The 16,632-nt window shown below is 38.9% G+C and overlaps 1 protein-coding gene across 1 annotated transcript in view; it reads right to left on the bottom strand.

Annotated features, from left to right (window-relative positions):
• Positions 1-12,494: 12,494 nt before the first annotated feature.
• The window catches only part of TTC39B (tetratricopeptide repeat domain 39B), an 87,469-nt gene continuing 83,331 nt past the window's right edge, over positions 12,495-16,632 (bottom strand). The window contains exon 20 of the mRNA XM_080940097.1: positions 12,495-13,455. Coding sequence (XP_080796223.1) covers positions 13,365-13,455 — 91 coding nt within the window. The 3' untranslated portion in view covers positions 12,495-13,364. The remainder of the gene's footprint in view (positions 13,456-16,632) is intronic.

Here is a 16,632-nt window from a genome sequence, read left to right as displayed (position 1 = left end):
AAGGTCCAATCTAGGACTGGGGCCAGTGCCTTGAAGGAGTTGAGGTTTAGGCTCCTGAGAACCCAGGTTTCTCCCATAAAGGGCTATGGTAGCTGTATCTGGGGTATGCTGTATTAGCCAATATTATTTGATTTAGCTCTCTGTTGACCTTGGCCCATTATCCCCTTCCAAACAGTATATAAGATGCTGTACTTCTCAATAAACTATTTTGACATAAGCCTTCAGCTTATGCAAAACCTCCTGGTCCTTTATTTTGCTTTTATCTTCTTTATTTCTCATCTTTGGTCTTCCCCCTCAGTACCTCAATACCATTTTTCCAAAAGTTTGGGTCACTTCTCCACTGCTCATATTTGACCCAATGAGTGTACAGTCCTATATATTCATAAAAATCATGGGCACTTACTTTATTCTTGTAGAGAGAAAAAGAAGGTCATCTTGGAGCTACAGACTGGTGCATGAATGTGAAACACTGTCTCTTCACTGTCTACTTGGATACTTAATAGCAATAATATTCAAAGATGACTTTGGTTCATTCTTCTCCCTCTCCCTCCTAGATGGGCAATTTTGAGATGCAAAAATATGAGAGTTACATTAAGCCACATTGTGGCCCTTCCTTCAGATGCTGCTTGCCCATGGCTAAGGAATGGGGTCTGATCCTGGTGATGAACAACTTTAGTGAATGTGTCTAAAAGAACTCCCATACCAACAACTCCATCTTTGCCTTATTAATGATCCCAGCCTTCCTAGGGATGCTCTCCTCCTTCTATTCCTCTTCTTCCATGTCTTCCATCTTTGAGTTTTCTCCTCCTTTCCTTTTTCTGAGATAAAGTCTCACTGTGTAGTTCAGGCTGGCCTCAAAATTGTAATCATTCTGCTCCAGCCTCTTCTCAGAACTGCAGACATGAGCAGCCATGCCTAGCCCCTTCCTTTCTGAGAATGAGGCCTATAACTTTCCCAAGAACTAGTTTCACTGACAGAAAAATATAACTCTGTGGTGGTGTGAATAAGAAATGCACACACAGACACACACACACACACACACACACACGTATTTCAACCTTCTTCCCCAGAAGATGACACTATTTGGAGAGATCATAGAATCTTTAGGAGACATGCCTTGCTGAAGCAAGTTCATCACTGGGGGCAGGCTTTGAGGGTTTATAACCTCACTCTAGTTCCTGTTCTCTCTGTTTCCTGTGTGTGGATGAAAATGTAATCAATCTGCTTCCTGCCTTGCCTTCCCTGCCATAGGACTCTACCCCTATTGAACTGTGAGCTAGAATAAAGTGTTCCTTCCTAGGTTGTTTTTGGTCGTGGTGTTTTCAAGCCCCTTTCCACTTAAACCTTCATCTTTCTGACAGTCCCCATGTAGTAAAACCTTCCCAGATTTGGCCTTAGAAAGATCATCTAGGTAAGGAGGGGTGGTGAGGGAGGGTGTTCTTGTTCATACTGGATAAAAACTGTACACACATCTCAGGGAATGATCAAGGTCTAAAGGTCTCCAAGCTCTAAAATGTCCAAACAGACACATTTCCTAAGAGACTGGCAAGCATTGTAAATGTTTGCATGGTCCTTATAAGTGCCTTGTCAGGGGACTGTGGGAAGGAGAGGATATGGGAAAATAAAAAGGACTCTCCAGCCATCATGTAAGAATGTGTCTTCCTGGAATAAAGGAGCCCATCTCTTTTTAGAAAAGCCATACCATGGACAAATGAAAGAGGTTTTGTTCTATCCTTGCATTTTACCCAAAGTTGGCCAAACATTTTTATTTTATTTTTTGAAATATTAAGATTCATCACTTGATAATGAAAGACAGATCTAGAAATAGTTAGAATTCTAGGACTTCAAATTGAAATTAAAGAACACAGTCCTATTTATTTATTTATTTATTTATTTATTTATTTATTTATTTGCCTTGGGCTCTCTTTTAAACTATTCAGAGTATATTCACACAAATCATTAACAAGTGAAGTAAAGAAAAGATGAAATGAAAGCTTGCAGGGCTGGAGTGAGTCCTTCCTGTTCTCCATTTAATATCTCGGTAGGGACATTCTTGGAAATGATCACAAAAGCAGAAATTACTGGCTTAATTCCGAGTAGATTTATGGCTGTTCCTTCCATGTTATTTTTGGCTGTAGTGCTGGCATGCAGCAATGTTGATATAACTGGTTGCTCAGAAAACAAGATTCCCGACAATTTGCTCCATTCTGCTCCGAAAACATTCTGAGGCTTTCAAAGTGGGGCTAAAAATGCATATAAATCTTCCCCCTTGCAGCTGCTTCTTGTTCAATTTCGCCAAATTTTCTTAATGAAGATTTGAGATTTTGTGCTAGGTTCCCCTTATGCTTAAAGCTCAAGTGACACTGAATCTTTTAGACATATGGGAGTCTTCAAAACCTCAGACAAAGGCCCTCCAAGTTTTATGAACAGACCTTGCTTTTTTTACATGTGGCCTTCGTACTGGTCATGTGGTTTGTTTTATCCAATCTAACAGGCTTACACTGGCTTTAAGGGCACATGGAATTTATAATTAAGCCCAGGTCCTAATTACTGATAAAATATTACACACACTTCTGTGGTTTGTCTACGTCTCCTGTCACATGCTTTTCTTCTATTAAATTTAGGAGACGGGAGGGGGCCGCTTGTGGCATGCTGTTCAATTTCCCTTATAGGATGCTAAACCCATAGAAAAGAGTTTCCCTCCAAAGACCAATGGAAACATTAACTGCTTTTCAAACTTGATAGTTGCTTCCAAAAAAAAAAAAAAAAAAAAAGCTTTACCCAAATATTAAATTAAAAACGAACACATGTATATGCCCATGAATTTCTGTTATTTCAGTGTGTATCCAAAGTTCAGCAGCAGACAGTGAGAATTGCAGCAACATCCCAGGAGGGATACCACATAGATTCAAAAACATGGGACGCAGAGCTCCTCTAGGTCTCTGCCAATGGACTAGAGTAGTGGTACAAAATCCAAAGTGCATCCACGTCAGGGGTGTCAGGTTCACACTAGAGTGGCCACAGTCATCCAGGGAGCCCTGTTCAAACCTTCTTAAATGTTTGAAAGCAAAGCAACCATAGCAAAAGGAATTAATGAAGAATAGATTGTGCTGATGTCTCTGGGTGGCCTTTCTCCAGGTGTAAGTACTATGGAGACTGAGTGTTGTCACATAAGAGTCACCCTGGTTTCTTGGACTTCATACAGTCTGTGAGTTGTTTCTGGGGGAGTGCCAAGAAATAAAGAAAACAATACAAAAAAAATCTTTACAAAACAAGAAAACTTTGACTACTTCCATGTTACATTTTGTTTTACATGTACTTTATGCTCATTGTAACTAAGTTTTCAATGCATACTATCAAACTTTTAAAAAAATCAAGTACTGACTAAAAATATATATTCATATAGTTTCATGTAAAAATTATCTTAAAATCTGAAAAAAAGTACTGACAAAAATGTATTGTATAATTTTATGCAAAAATGCTGAAAAGCTGTACATTTATCTTTGTTTTGTAAAATAAAGTTGTAAAATAAAAATAAAAAAAAAAGAGTCAGTCATCCTGGTGACAACTCTTATCATTTAGAAACTGAGCTCAAAGCACACCAGCTGACAGTGAAAACACACACATGTATGAGCTCAGCAGCAGAGTCCAGGACTGGGCTCTCACTTCTCAGGCTGGAAGAGAAAAAAATGAATGTGATTTTAAGCGAGGAAAGAAACTCTTTCAACCTCAGCTGATAGCTGTGGCTGCCATATGAGTTGTGGGAGTGGTAACTAGTAACTGGGAACAAGAAAGCTAAGGAGGAACAGAAAAAGAAACACACCTAAATAAAGGTGTGGGGAAAGAAACAGAAGCCCTAGAAGGCCAGTTTCAGAAGAACAGGATGGAAGTAAGGGAGAGTGGGTACCACACAATGACTTGGAAGGGGTGCGTCTAAAAGTTCCTATTGCTGGGATAAAGCATCATGACCAGAAAACAGGGGAGAAGGGGGCTTTTCGGGTTTACACTTCAACATTGTAATTATCTCTGAAAGAAGCCAGGACAGGATCTCAAACAGGCAGCAACCTTGTGGAAGGAGCTGATACAGAGACCATAGAGGGGGTGCTGATTACTGCCTTGCTCAGTGTGGCTTGCTCAAATGCTTTCTTATAGAACCTAGTACCACTAGCCCAGAAATGGCACCACCCACAATGGGCTGGGCCCTCCCCCATTAAGAACTAATTAAGAAAATGCCGTACAGCCAGATCTTATAGAGGCATTTTCTCAATTGAGGTTCCCTCCTTTCAGGTAACTCTAGATGGTGTCAAGTTGATATAAAACCAGCCAACACAGAGTGTCTCTTAAGAAAACAGTAGTCCAAAGGGATGCTACCCAAAGCTCTCCTGTCTACTTAAAGAGGAACAGAAAGACACCCAGTCCATGTGTCTGAAGCAGGTGATTTTGTGAGATGTCTCTTCAGACTTGCCTTAGCTATGCTCCAAGGCTCCCAATGAGAACCAATTTAAATGTAAGAGTTATGCTGGACAGGCTGACCAAAACTAGTGCTATATATAGCACCTTAGAGTATATATACTGCCTTTGAGTGAGAGCTTTCTTCCCATTGTCTGAGATCTATAAGATGTACTGAGAAAACTTATTACTATGGAAAATGAAGAGATTGGCTGAGATTGGTTGGAGGAGGACTCTTGGTGATAAGTTGTCATGATGTCTGTCCTTCCAGTGGGTGGGAAAACCTCATGTTCTTTCAGTGTGGGGATAAGCTTGATGCTGTATAACTGCTGCTACTGACTGAATTCACTGATTACTTCACTGTCACTACTAACACTGTCCATATTCATTTGTATTACAAATTGTACAAAGGACTTGCTTCTGAATATTTAACTTCTCACTGTGTTTTAAGGCTGCATTTGATTTTCATAAACTGTTCTTGGAGGCCCAATTAATATTCCTTCTCTATCTTAGTGTCTTGACCTTCTCACCTTCACCCAAGCTAACTGAGCCATCTCCCACTCCCTGCTAGCTTGCCTCCAGTTCTTTCAACATTAGGAATTTGTGACGAACTTCTCTACTCCTGAGCCTGTGGCAGCTGTTGATGAAGCTCTCATAGGAAGTCTGAACACTTGTAGTCACCTGGTTTTTAATGCTATGCTATTGAGGTCCCCAAACCTCAGTCCCAAATTCTAGAGTCATTTATACACCTGCTTTGACAATCTCATGACAGCTAAATGATCTTTAAGTTTTACAACCAAGCTGACTTTTGATGTGTGAATAAGTACTCCTGAAATGCACCAGCCAACTGATTAGAACTGTACTGTTATGGAAAAGCTGGAATGTTGTAAGTCCAGAACCTGATTATAATTCATCTTGGTCCATCTTTAGCTCCTTCCTTGCCCACATCTGTGTAGGACCTAATATCCTAACAGATTAAACACAAAAAAAACCAAAAACCAAAAAAAAAAAAAAAAAAAAAACTACCCTTGGAATGAATTCAAAACAAACAAAAGGCAAAACAAACCAAACAAAAATCTAATTTTCCAGTAATTAAAGGGCCAAATCTGTTGTCAGATAGCATCTAAAGCATATGGCAGAGTTCTCCCCATCTTTCTATAACCTGCCTACCTCATGTACTTACCAATGTACTTGAAAAGTGCTTTATTTATGACTGACTTTCTCTGTTCTGTTACTATAAGAAGCTCAAAATTGCTACATCATTGACACATGGAATTTAGAGTAAGTGACTCTGTGCTCCTGGGCCATGGTCCAATCACTGGGTGAGGAGTAGGCGGGACTTCTGGTCAGAGAAAGGAAGAGGGGAGGCAAGAGAAAGAGACCTTCCTTTTTGGACAGGAAAGAAAATGGAGACGTTCAGGTGGTGGATCTGTTGAGATTTGCTACAAGAAGATGTATAACTTATGGATTATTACAGGACAATTTGTCTTATCTAGGTGGGCAATTTATATCATTATCAATCGGCTCTGAGTTTATTGTGTGGGCATTTTTTTTTTTCTCCTCTCTCTCTCTCTCTCTCTCTCTCTCTCTCTCTCTCTCTCTCTCTCTCTCTCTCTCTCTCTCTCTCTCTCTCTCTCTCTCTCTCTCTCTGGTCTCTCTCTCCTTGTGTGGGCATTTTGTTAGGTGAGAATTTACTGATATAATCTGATTGATAAATTACAAGCCTCAAGAGTTTTGATTTTACCAAGGTTGCTGGGAATGCAAGCAGAGTCTACAGCAGAGAGTCACCGGAGAAAAGCCAGAGAGTAGCCAGCGCTAATGTGTGTGGTTAGCCATGGACGCAGAGAGACTGCCAGGGACAGAGAGTAGTACTGCAGGGGGGTAGTGTGGTGTGGTGCATAGAACCATTTTTCTAATATTTGCCACTACAGTTGAGTGGAGAAAAAAGGGGAGTCGCACCAAGAAACAAAAAGTCAATCCTAAATCATGACAATTAAAGGCCAGCCAGGTAGATGTTGTATCCAGCTTTTACATACAGACCAAGTAGAAGGCTATAATCTCATCACGTGTCATTTATTTAAATAACAATTCAATTGCACATTGGCGGTAAACTGGTTATAGCAATATGAAAATAGAGAATTCTGAAAATAATCTGGCAACTTAAATATATATCTAATAACACAAAGTATTTTTTAAGGGACAAAGGGAGGAAAAGAAAATCACTTTCAAATTGATTTATTTCCACTTAAAAATACAATTTTTAATAGGACATCTGTTTTCAAAACTGTCTAAATAGTAAAAATAGAAACAGGAACTGTTATCTTCATGTTTAAAATTAAATCTTTATCTGCACTCATACATCACAGGTGATCACATTAACATAAAACAGCATATGAAAAGTCACAGGGATCACAAATTTTACATAAAAAACATACATTTGTACTTTTCTTTTTCCTTCTTGACTGACAAAGCTTTCTAGCAGGTCTCTTTTCCTTTCTAGGACCTGAACCTAATCCACTTGTCAGCTTTCTAACCTCTTCAATTTCTAAGAGGGTTTTCCTCTGTAAAAATGATTGCTGAAAACGAACTACCAGAGACCATGCTCAAGTGCAATGAGGCAAGGAAACTGAGGCAGGGAAACACTGCCAAGTTTGACCAGCACAGCACTGAATCCTAAGGACAGACGAGAGCTCCAATAATTCAACTAGCAACTCCAAATTGGTTCCCAAATGCTACTTAATCTAAAAATAATCTAAAAATAATCGAAAAGCAAATATTATCACAAGAGCCACTTACACCAGAATAGAAGACAGGTTTAAAATTTGTAGTTTGAGGCAAAAGAAAAGAATTTTCTTCTCAAAAGACAAACACCTACAAAGTAAATTTGCTTTGGAAAATAAGTTATACAATAAAATAATATATCTCAATTATTAAATATATATTTGCCTCTGTAAATAACTTGCATCAAAAATTGAGCATTCTATGAACATCTGAAATAAATACTTTAAAATAGTAATCTATAAATCGATAGCTGATATTCATTCAGGTGTGCAGATGCCAACAGTCAACAAAAGGAAAAAGTAAAAAAAAACTTGGCTGTGGAAGTACCACCATGGCACAGTGACTGAACACAACACACTGCAAACCACTAAGTGGTTTCCTTAACAGCACAAGTTGGAGATACACAGTCTAAGTCTTGGGTAATCTGGACCCAACATAACCAAAAGCCTGAGATTTTAAATGTTTACCATAATCTCTCTCTTCATACAAGTTACTTCCTTAAAAATAAGTCACGTGGGCTGGGTGCTCTAGTGCTTACTTCACCTGTGTCAGTAATCTTGGTTTCAGTATAAGAGCGGGCTAGGGGAGAACTGTACCAAGAATATTTAACTGTTTATCATGGGGAAAAAAATTACTTCAGGAAAAGCAGAAATTTGTGAAAATTATTTGTACTCATTAACTATCTCAAAAATTGTGACCTGCCTGGGTATCCTGCTCCATTAAGATAAGACTAAAGTAAGATGTATACATGTATAATTTCTCAAGCAGAATGGGCCACACCTTCAAACTGAGTATACACCAAACTCAGAATAATGCAATTCCTTTCTAAATAAGTATAAATAATATTCCTTAATAAGATCAGTTATATTCCCCTGAAAACATTTTTAAAATTTTATTTTGTACACAAACTATGCAGGCTTTTAATTCAAAGTCCTTAAAATATTTTTTAAATAAAATGTTACTGTGCAATAAAATTAAATGTACCCAATGTCCTCTAAATTTATCCTTTAAATTATACATTTCTAAGAACAACTGGGCTAACATACAAGGTGCACTGTGCATTTACTGTCAGTACGTTTGATATTAGCATACCTTGACTTTTCCTATTTAATATTCAACCTGAGGCTGAGGATGTGGCTCAGTTGTAGAGCATTTACAAGGCCTACACCAGCCCTCAGTGGTCCATTTGAGCACCACAAAAAACAGAAACAAACAAACAAACAAACAAAAAAAACAAAATAAAACTCAACCTGTAGGCATGTGCAGATATTCTTTATTATTTAAACACAGTGAGGCAGCTGCTTTGATCTTTGCATGAAAAGTCCTGTTGCAGCATTCTGTGATTAACCTGTCACTGTATAGAGTGCAGTCAGAAGGGAATGGGGCAAAGTCATCTTCTGAGGCTAAATCTACATAGCCTTCTGCATGGTTCAGGCTGAGAACCAGCTCAGCCATCTTAACACACAGAATAGCTCTTCTTGCCACTTCTTCCAGCAGCAGTGAGGTTTTATAAATGGGTTGGGATGGACTTAAATTGCTCCTCATATGAAAAGCTGTCCATACCAGAGAGAACCACTCAATGTAAATTCTACCTTCCATGATGATAAAGTCTGATGTGCCCTTTATATTTTATTTGGAGTTCAATATTCTAAAATAAAAAGAGCTAATAGCAAATGTATAATACACCAAAATACTAACTAGAGAGGCAGGGTTCTAGCCATCTAATACATAAAGAAAAATACATAGACAATTGGGCTGTGAGGAAGAAAGCAATTTGGAGAAACCCTTTCCCTCCTAAAAGGGCATGAAGGATTATCAGATATGGGTTATTTTATATTACTTACCTATAGACCAGTCTATTGATTCATTAGATCTACCACTGCACCTAATCAAGAGATCCTTAAAGAGATTAAAACTTGTATTGTGTATATCACTTAGGCACACACTCAAGATATTCACAATAGGCAACTGGAAGTCATAAAATATTTAAATTTAGTTTAAGTCACCTTTCATGTTATTCCCTGAGTGGATAAATTGTGCCTAACAATCTTTGAATAGTACACTGGGCTAGCTAAGAGGGTCAATGTTGGCATTTTGATAATGTATCACCAAGGGTTCACTAAATTTTTTAGAAATTGTCTTACTCTTGAAATACTCTATGAATATTTCTATAACCCCAACAGCTGTGACATGCAAAGATAGTCTCTAAAATAAGACTAACCTAGTAATCTTAAAAATAAGAACTTTGAGATGGCACACAAGAAGCTCACAGGGGAATGAGGTGCTAAGACCAATGTTCAAACAAGCCACCAAGCTGTATCATCTGCCAAGTACACAGGACAAAGAAAGTAAACTACTGACAGATATTTGAAACAAGATGGTGTAACAGGAATGGGTACAGCAGACAGCAGGTAAATTCCAGAATGCCAGGGGCCAAGAATCCAGGAAGCCTTTAAGAACTGCTGCAGGCAAGAAGGTTCTCTGGCCATGGCCTTTGCAAGAGTGGGGTAGCTATGGCTGACAAGTGGCTATTGCAGTAGACAGAGAACAGAAGACCCAACATGCACAAAAGGCTGAAAAGGATAACATAATTTTCTAAGATCCATTCCAGACCTGATAAATCACAAACACTCAGGACTTCAATTACTTCATTAACTAATTCCAACCAAACACACCAGAATTGGGGGATTCAGGAATACAATGATGGCAAAAACAGTGGTTAAAAAAATAGGGAAAAACAAAATGTTGAGAGAATTAACTAGAATAATTCCAAAATTAATATTTCCACTTGATAATAAAAACTTTTTAAACTATTTTTACTGTCCAGGGAGCTGGGCACTACTAACAAGGAACTACCAGCAATGGACAGCACAGGACAGATGAGTCAGAAAATGCTGTTAGTATCCATCACAGTAGAATGACTAATAAGGAACATGCTCTTCTATTTGAAGAGGGGAGTACCTGCTTTTTACCTTCCCATGCCTCAGATTTTAGACCCTGATTAAAGAACTGTAGAATGAGCTGACCTCCAATTCAATTAGCCCAGACACACACTCAGACCAAGAAGACATGACAGCTGATCAGAATTGCTATATTCACTCCTTCCCCCAAAGAGCTGATTGGACTGTTGGATTGCTCTACGGACTGCAGATTGTCCTTCACACCCAGTAATCTGAAATTTATCTCCCTTAGCTCCTACCTACCTGTCTCCTCCTGTCCTCAGAACAGGTGGAAAGCCACTAAACTGTCTGCTCTGTAACTTGGGAATATCTCCTATATGCAGGCAGAGCAAGTGGTCAAAAACTACACAGGAGTTGGTGTAGTTATCCTTCTGTTAAATGTCCAGCAAAAATCAGGCTTTTCTTCCCAAGGCTCTAAATACAATCCTTATCTTTACAAAACACTAATCAGAACACTGCCTTTGCTGGTAGCTACAGAAACTGCAATCAGACATACTGGAAACCTGTGTCATAAAAAGATGATTAGATAATGTTGTCTTTCAGGCACTTGCTATTCACAAAGCATCCTAAATGATGACAGATTTTAAAAAATGATTCTTACAAACATCCTAAGAAATTGGTGCCAATACAGTATCTTGAACATGACAGAAAATAAAGTTCTGTGGGATTAATTCTGTTGCAGCCACTGGACAGATGGACCACACTGCTGACAGAGAATAGGAGCAATAAAAACAAAAGAATATAATGGTACAAGTAAATTTGTTTGATAATAAAAAAGTAGTCATTTATTGTCTACTTATGTGCATGCGTGTTTCTATGTGCATGCATGCCATGTATGTTTGGGAGCCTAGAGAGGCCAGAACGAGTGTCAGCTCTGGAGTTGCAGATAGTTGAGAACTGCCTGACATGGGTGCTGGGAAACAAACTTTGGTCCTCTGGAAAAGCAGAAAGTGTCCTTAACTGCTGGGTACTCTCCAGTCCCTAAAATAGTCATTTTTAGCTTAATGTTTTTCATCTTACATCAGAATGGGAATTTACAGACCATGAGCTTTGATAATTTCTCACAAAATATGGGTATTCTTTGTTTGTTTGGTTTGAGTTTTGAAGATAGACCAGGCTGGCCTCGAACCCAGAGATCTGCCTGCCCCTGCCTCCCAAATGCTAGAATTAACAGTGTGTGCCACCACACCCTACCATATTAATAGTATGAATATATTATGTTTTTAAAATGTTATCAAAGCCTTTCTAAAGAATTTATAAACTTTTCTTCAAAGAAATACATAATTAAACATATTTCTATAGCTCATGGTAATTTATTTCCCTTCTATCTGTAGCTAGTTGTGTAATTCATATTAATAAGATATAATAATATTTGCCTCCCTGTTATCTGAAGGGATGGTCCTTTGACTCAAAGTGTATTAATCACCTTTCTCAAAAAATACCTCCTCAATGTTTATGAAGAAATGGTACCTTAAGTAACATGACTCCGACACCTGCTGAGCATGAGGAACTGCAGTACAGAAGAGCAGGAGCAACTCCATAACTCCATTGTCCATGCTAAATGCATAAATAAATAAACTGAAAGGTTTTGAGTGCTTGCATTCATTTCATTGTAGAGCAGAGACCAAAGACTCAGCTGATACTAGAGGTACTGTAATCCAGGCACAAGACCATAGTTATCAGACTCACTCTTATGTGTAGAGCTTCCCCAATGTACAGAAAGTTACCAAACAGACCATCTACCTGAGGCTGAAAGCAGTTGCCATTCCTACCAAAAAAACCCAAGTCCTAGAAAGAGTGAGTTATTTGCTTTATGCTGTTAACTATTAACTAACAGAGTGGGACTCCGAACTACAAATTTGAGGATCTGTCTAGGAAAGATGAAGCCATCTATTGTCTAGACAAGTCATTCGTCTTTGAAATAATATAAACGAAACAAAAGCCCAGATTCATGGACAAATTAACTGGGTTTTGTCACTGGATAGTGACAAAAATCTGGCCTCAGCTGTTATACCTACTATTGATAGTCATTGGTTGAGAGGAGAGAGAGGGGTTGAAAAAAAAATACATTCTAATGGGAAGTGTTTGGATTAAATGCTAAACATTGTTGAAAATGTCTAATATACAGATTCAGTTATAAAATTCAAAGAGAACTTTAAAGCCACCTGTTCTTTTTCTATTTCACAAAATAAGGAAGTTTATTCTAATTCACAACTGGTGATTGACAGGTGTGGGAACTCCAGAAAGGCATTTGTTCATGCTCTGATTTTGTTTCCTACTCAGAGAACCAAAATGCAGCCCAGATATTTAAAAGGAACCATCAGCATTCGGTCAGCAGCATCATAACTGTAAAAATCACTGATAATATACGTATCATTTAAAGCAACAGGAATTTTTCCTTCCTATAAGAAATGTAATGCAAGTCTGTATTTCAGGCTTTGGCGCTAAGGTTAGGGAGTTATAAAATACAGCTTTTTCTTCTCTTAAATACATAAGAAATATGTCTATATGATTCAGTGCTATATTGGATCTAATATGATATATTCAAATGCGGATAGTTTCTGAAAAATGCCACCACCTTCAACCAATGAGAGGACTGGAAACACTGAAACTTGCATCTATAATAACATCTTGTAGAGATACAAGTCCTTTCTACCTAGGAATACTTTACCCACCACAGGCCCTCCATGTCTCTCTTCCAGAATCTTCAGAAACCCACTGTTATATTATTATAGATATGATATTTATTTACTCTCTGAGATTTAAACAGCAATAAAATATCTCTGAAGTTTAAAGGATAAGCCAATCTAAAAATGGCTCAGCTGATAAAGCCATTTGCTACTTGAACAATATTAATTTTACATTAAAAAAATAAATAATCTAACTAGGCTTTATTGTACCTCTCAGTCTTTTAAAAGACTTCATCCCTCAATTGAAATCTAATGTGAAATTCTTTTTAAAGGTAAACTATAAGAATTTCTATATAGTATTAAATGCTATTCCATAGGGGAAAATATGCAGACCAACAATAAGTCACTTTGGTGACAGGAAGTGCCTGACAACAGGTTTTCTGTCTCTTATTTGAAGGGTCATGGTTCCACCTTGACACGGACTGATCTCTATAGCAAGAGTCAATGTTAACTGGGGGGAAGATTCCATCCTGTGTGTTCCAGATCAGTCTGAGGATGGTTTCTTCCAGAGATGAAGAGCTGCTTGAATTCTGAAGTGTAGTCTGGACTCCAAGGAGTAATCTTTGTAGTTGTTTCTGAAGACATGAAGAATGATAAGATTGTACAGTCAGCATTTACTCTGTCTAGCAGGATACCACTTTCCTTCCTCTGCCCCCTTCTGATCTCCTGTTAGAGTTAGAAAATAACTCTAACACTAATATGCATCAGTGGATGGAGTAAAGAGCAGACTCTTTCTGTGGGGCAAAGTGAACAGTGAGTCTGCATTCTTGGTTTCCAGAAGCTTCCCTGGTGACAATTTAAGAGGTCATACTTTAAGTAGAACATTTTAATTGACAGACCACAACTATAGCATGGTCATGAGGGCATGGCACATTTTTGTTAAGTATAGCTACATAGCTCAACTTCCATATTTAGAGGAAAACATTAAGGTGGGTTCATATAACATAATAATCATGAACCATCCATAATTCAACAAAATAAAAATATCTTGAAACCCACATGAAGTTACTCCAACAAAGACAGTAAGCCCCCCCCCCCATGACCTCAAAACCATTTATTCCAGTTCTCATGTAAGTTCTCAGTGATTGTTGTCACTAATGGCTCAATTAAACCAGTGTCAGAAGGGGCCAAGAAGGAAAGCAATGGTACACAGTGAGAGGTAAGGAATGGAACACCATGGTAGAGAACTTGCCTGGTACACAGAGACTCAATCCCCAAAACCATGAAAAAGAAAAGCAGGAGACACAAAATCCAAAGAGTACTTAAAAAATCTGACTGTGGTGGTTTGAATGAAAATGGTCCCAAAGGGCCCACAGAGAGAGACACTATTAGAAGGAAGAAGTGTGTCACTGGGGTTGGGCTTTGAGGTTTCAAAATGTTCAAACCAAGCCCAGTATCTCTCTTCCTGTTGCCTTGTGGATCAGGATGTAGAACCCTCAAGCTACTTCTCCAGCATCATCTCTGCCTGGTACCACCATGCTTCCTGCAATAAGCCTCTGAAACAGTCAGTCATCCCCAATTAAATGTTTTCCTTCCTAAGTCACTTCACAGCAACAGAAACCCTAAGACATAGACTTAAATCATTCATGTTGACCTCTCCTTGATAAAATTGTTAGGAACTGGCAAAGTAGATAGACAGCTTCAGTCTCCTGGTTTCACATACTGCTTTGGCAGACAAGCAACCGATGCCTCCTCTGAAGTAATGTTTCTTTCTACTCCCCACTCCCCTGCCTTTTTTTTACACTTTCTTGGTAACTTTGATGAGTGTGATATATTCTGATATTCACAGATTAAAATAAACCCATTACTAAGACTTATCAAAGAATAACTGAATATTTTCTCAGTGTTTGGCCAGACCTGGCCACTTTGAAAAGCTTATGTTGAGCTGAGCATCTTTACGGCTGGCCTACTGGTACTGCCTGGGTTAGTGATGACACTGTGTGCTTTTTTGGTGGTAGAGAGCTGTCTTTCTGCAGAAAGGCAACATCACCTGCTGCTCCATCTGCACTGAGTATCAATGATTATGTTCCAACAGTGAATGTCTGAAGCAGCAGTGTCCACTGTGCCACCCCATAGCTTCATCTGAGGATGTACAGACATCCCAACTGAAACAGCTGTTGTTCTCATACCTAACACATTACCTGCGAAAGTGGCTTCTTCCTGCATTGTCCATTTCCCTTGTAAGAAGTACTTAGTGGCACCATGCCAGTCTGTTCACAGCTAACATCCCTAGCATCTTATGGTAGCTGGGCCCATTTCTCTGTCTCCCTGTCAAGTTCACACATGACCTTTATAGTTCTGGTCTTATGCTGTTTAGCAACTGCACTCACTGACACACATTCTCACAATTTCCAAATGTTTTTCTTCTCATATTTGAATGTTCTTAGCTGATGACCAGTTGTATGAATTTAGAGATTTCAGGTTGATTTTATCATTGCTATTGTGTGTAAGATATATATTAGTGGGGTAGGCATGCCACAGAGCCTGTGAGGAGGTTGGAGAACAACTCTGTGAGGTTAGTTCTTTCCTTCTACCTTTATGTAGGTTCTAGAAATAGAACTCAGGTCTTCAGGTTTATGGGCAAATTCTTGACTCTGAGCCACGAGTTACACTTCACTATTTTGAAACAACTTACTTAAACCTTGACATCTGTAGGAAGTTAAATAACAACTTACTATCCTCTTAACTCCACTTAATCATATTAAGATCTTAAGCGTCCAATTCTTACAGCTTAATCCTGCGACTGGAATGTCCCAGTGCTATATATATGAGATCTGTCTCCAGCTCTGTAGCCTCCCATAATGACCTTGGGAACAATGGCTTTGACTGCCACACTCTGCTGGGGACTTGGCTCATGTCCATGTGGCCCTTAAAGCAGCTGCACATCTCATGGTCAGCTTACCCTCTCCACATGGATACTTGGAAGCTACCTCCAAGTACTACAGCCCTAAGAGAGGTGTCTTTTCAAAACCTGTTGCTCTGAGTATTCCCCTAGCTAGTATAAAGCACCACTGTCCACCCACTAACCACAGTGCACAACCCAGAGGCTCCATGGCCACATCTTGTGCAGGATGACCTGGTAACCAACCTTTCCTAAACTACCCGACTTATACAAGTATCAACTACACTGTCTCATCCTTCAAAGATTCTCAACTCAAGTACCCCAGATAAACACTGTACATTCCAGCAGGTTCTCTGATCTCTCCCTCCAGCTAACCCTGCACAACATTCCCTGCTGAGCTCACAGTAGCCTCTCCATGGTCTTCCCTGACCTGGCATATAACAGGCACTCAGTGAGCAGAAAGAAATAACCAGTGACTACTAAGTTATTTGTGACCCAGCATTTTTGCTTTGGTTTTTTTGTTTTGTTTGTTTTAACACAAGATTTCACTGTCTGTTTGTCTGTCTGTTTTTGACTCAAGGTCTTCCTTTGTAGCCCAGGCTGGCCTCACACTTGTGGTAATGTTCCTACCATTGGAATTACAGTAAGGATTACATTTGTGTGTGAGCTACTATACTCAACTGGCCTAGAGTTTATATGGCATTCTTTTTCCACTGCCCCAACTGTGCCAAACAGACTACAGGGTTTTGTCTTGCTGAAAGTGGGCCATAACCACAAGTCTGAGTCACTATCTAGCAGAAATGACAAAAGCCACTTAGTCTTACCATAGAAGAAAAAAATGAATGCAGGGAAAGAGAGTCACATGAAGTTCTTCAGGAAATGGCAGATATGACTTACATAACAATATTTG

Source organism: Micromys minutus, assembly GCF_963924665.1.
Source record: "Micromys minutus genome assembly, chromosome: 28".
Taxonomy (NCBI): Eukaryota; Metazoa; Chordata; class Mammalia; order Rodentia; family Muridae; genus Micromys; species Micromys minutus.
Note: the sequence above shows the minus strand (reverse complement) of the source record. Positions and strands in the feature narration are given on the sequence as shown.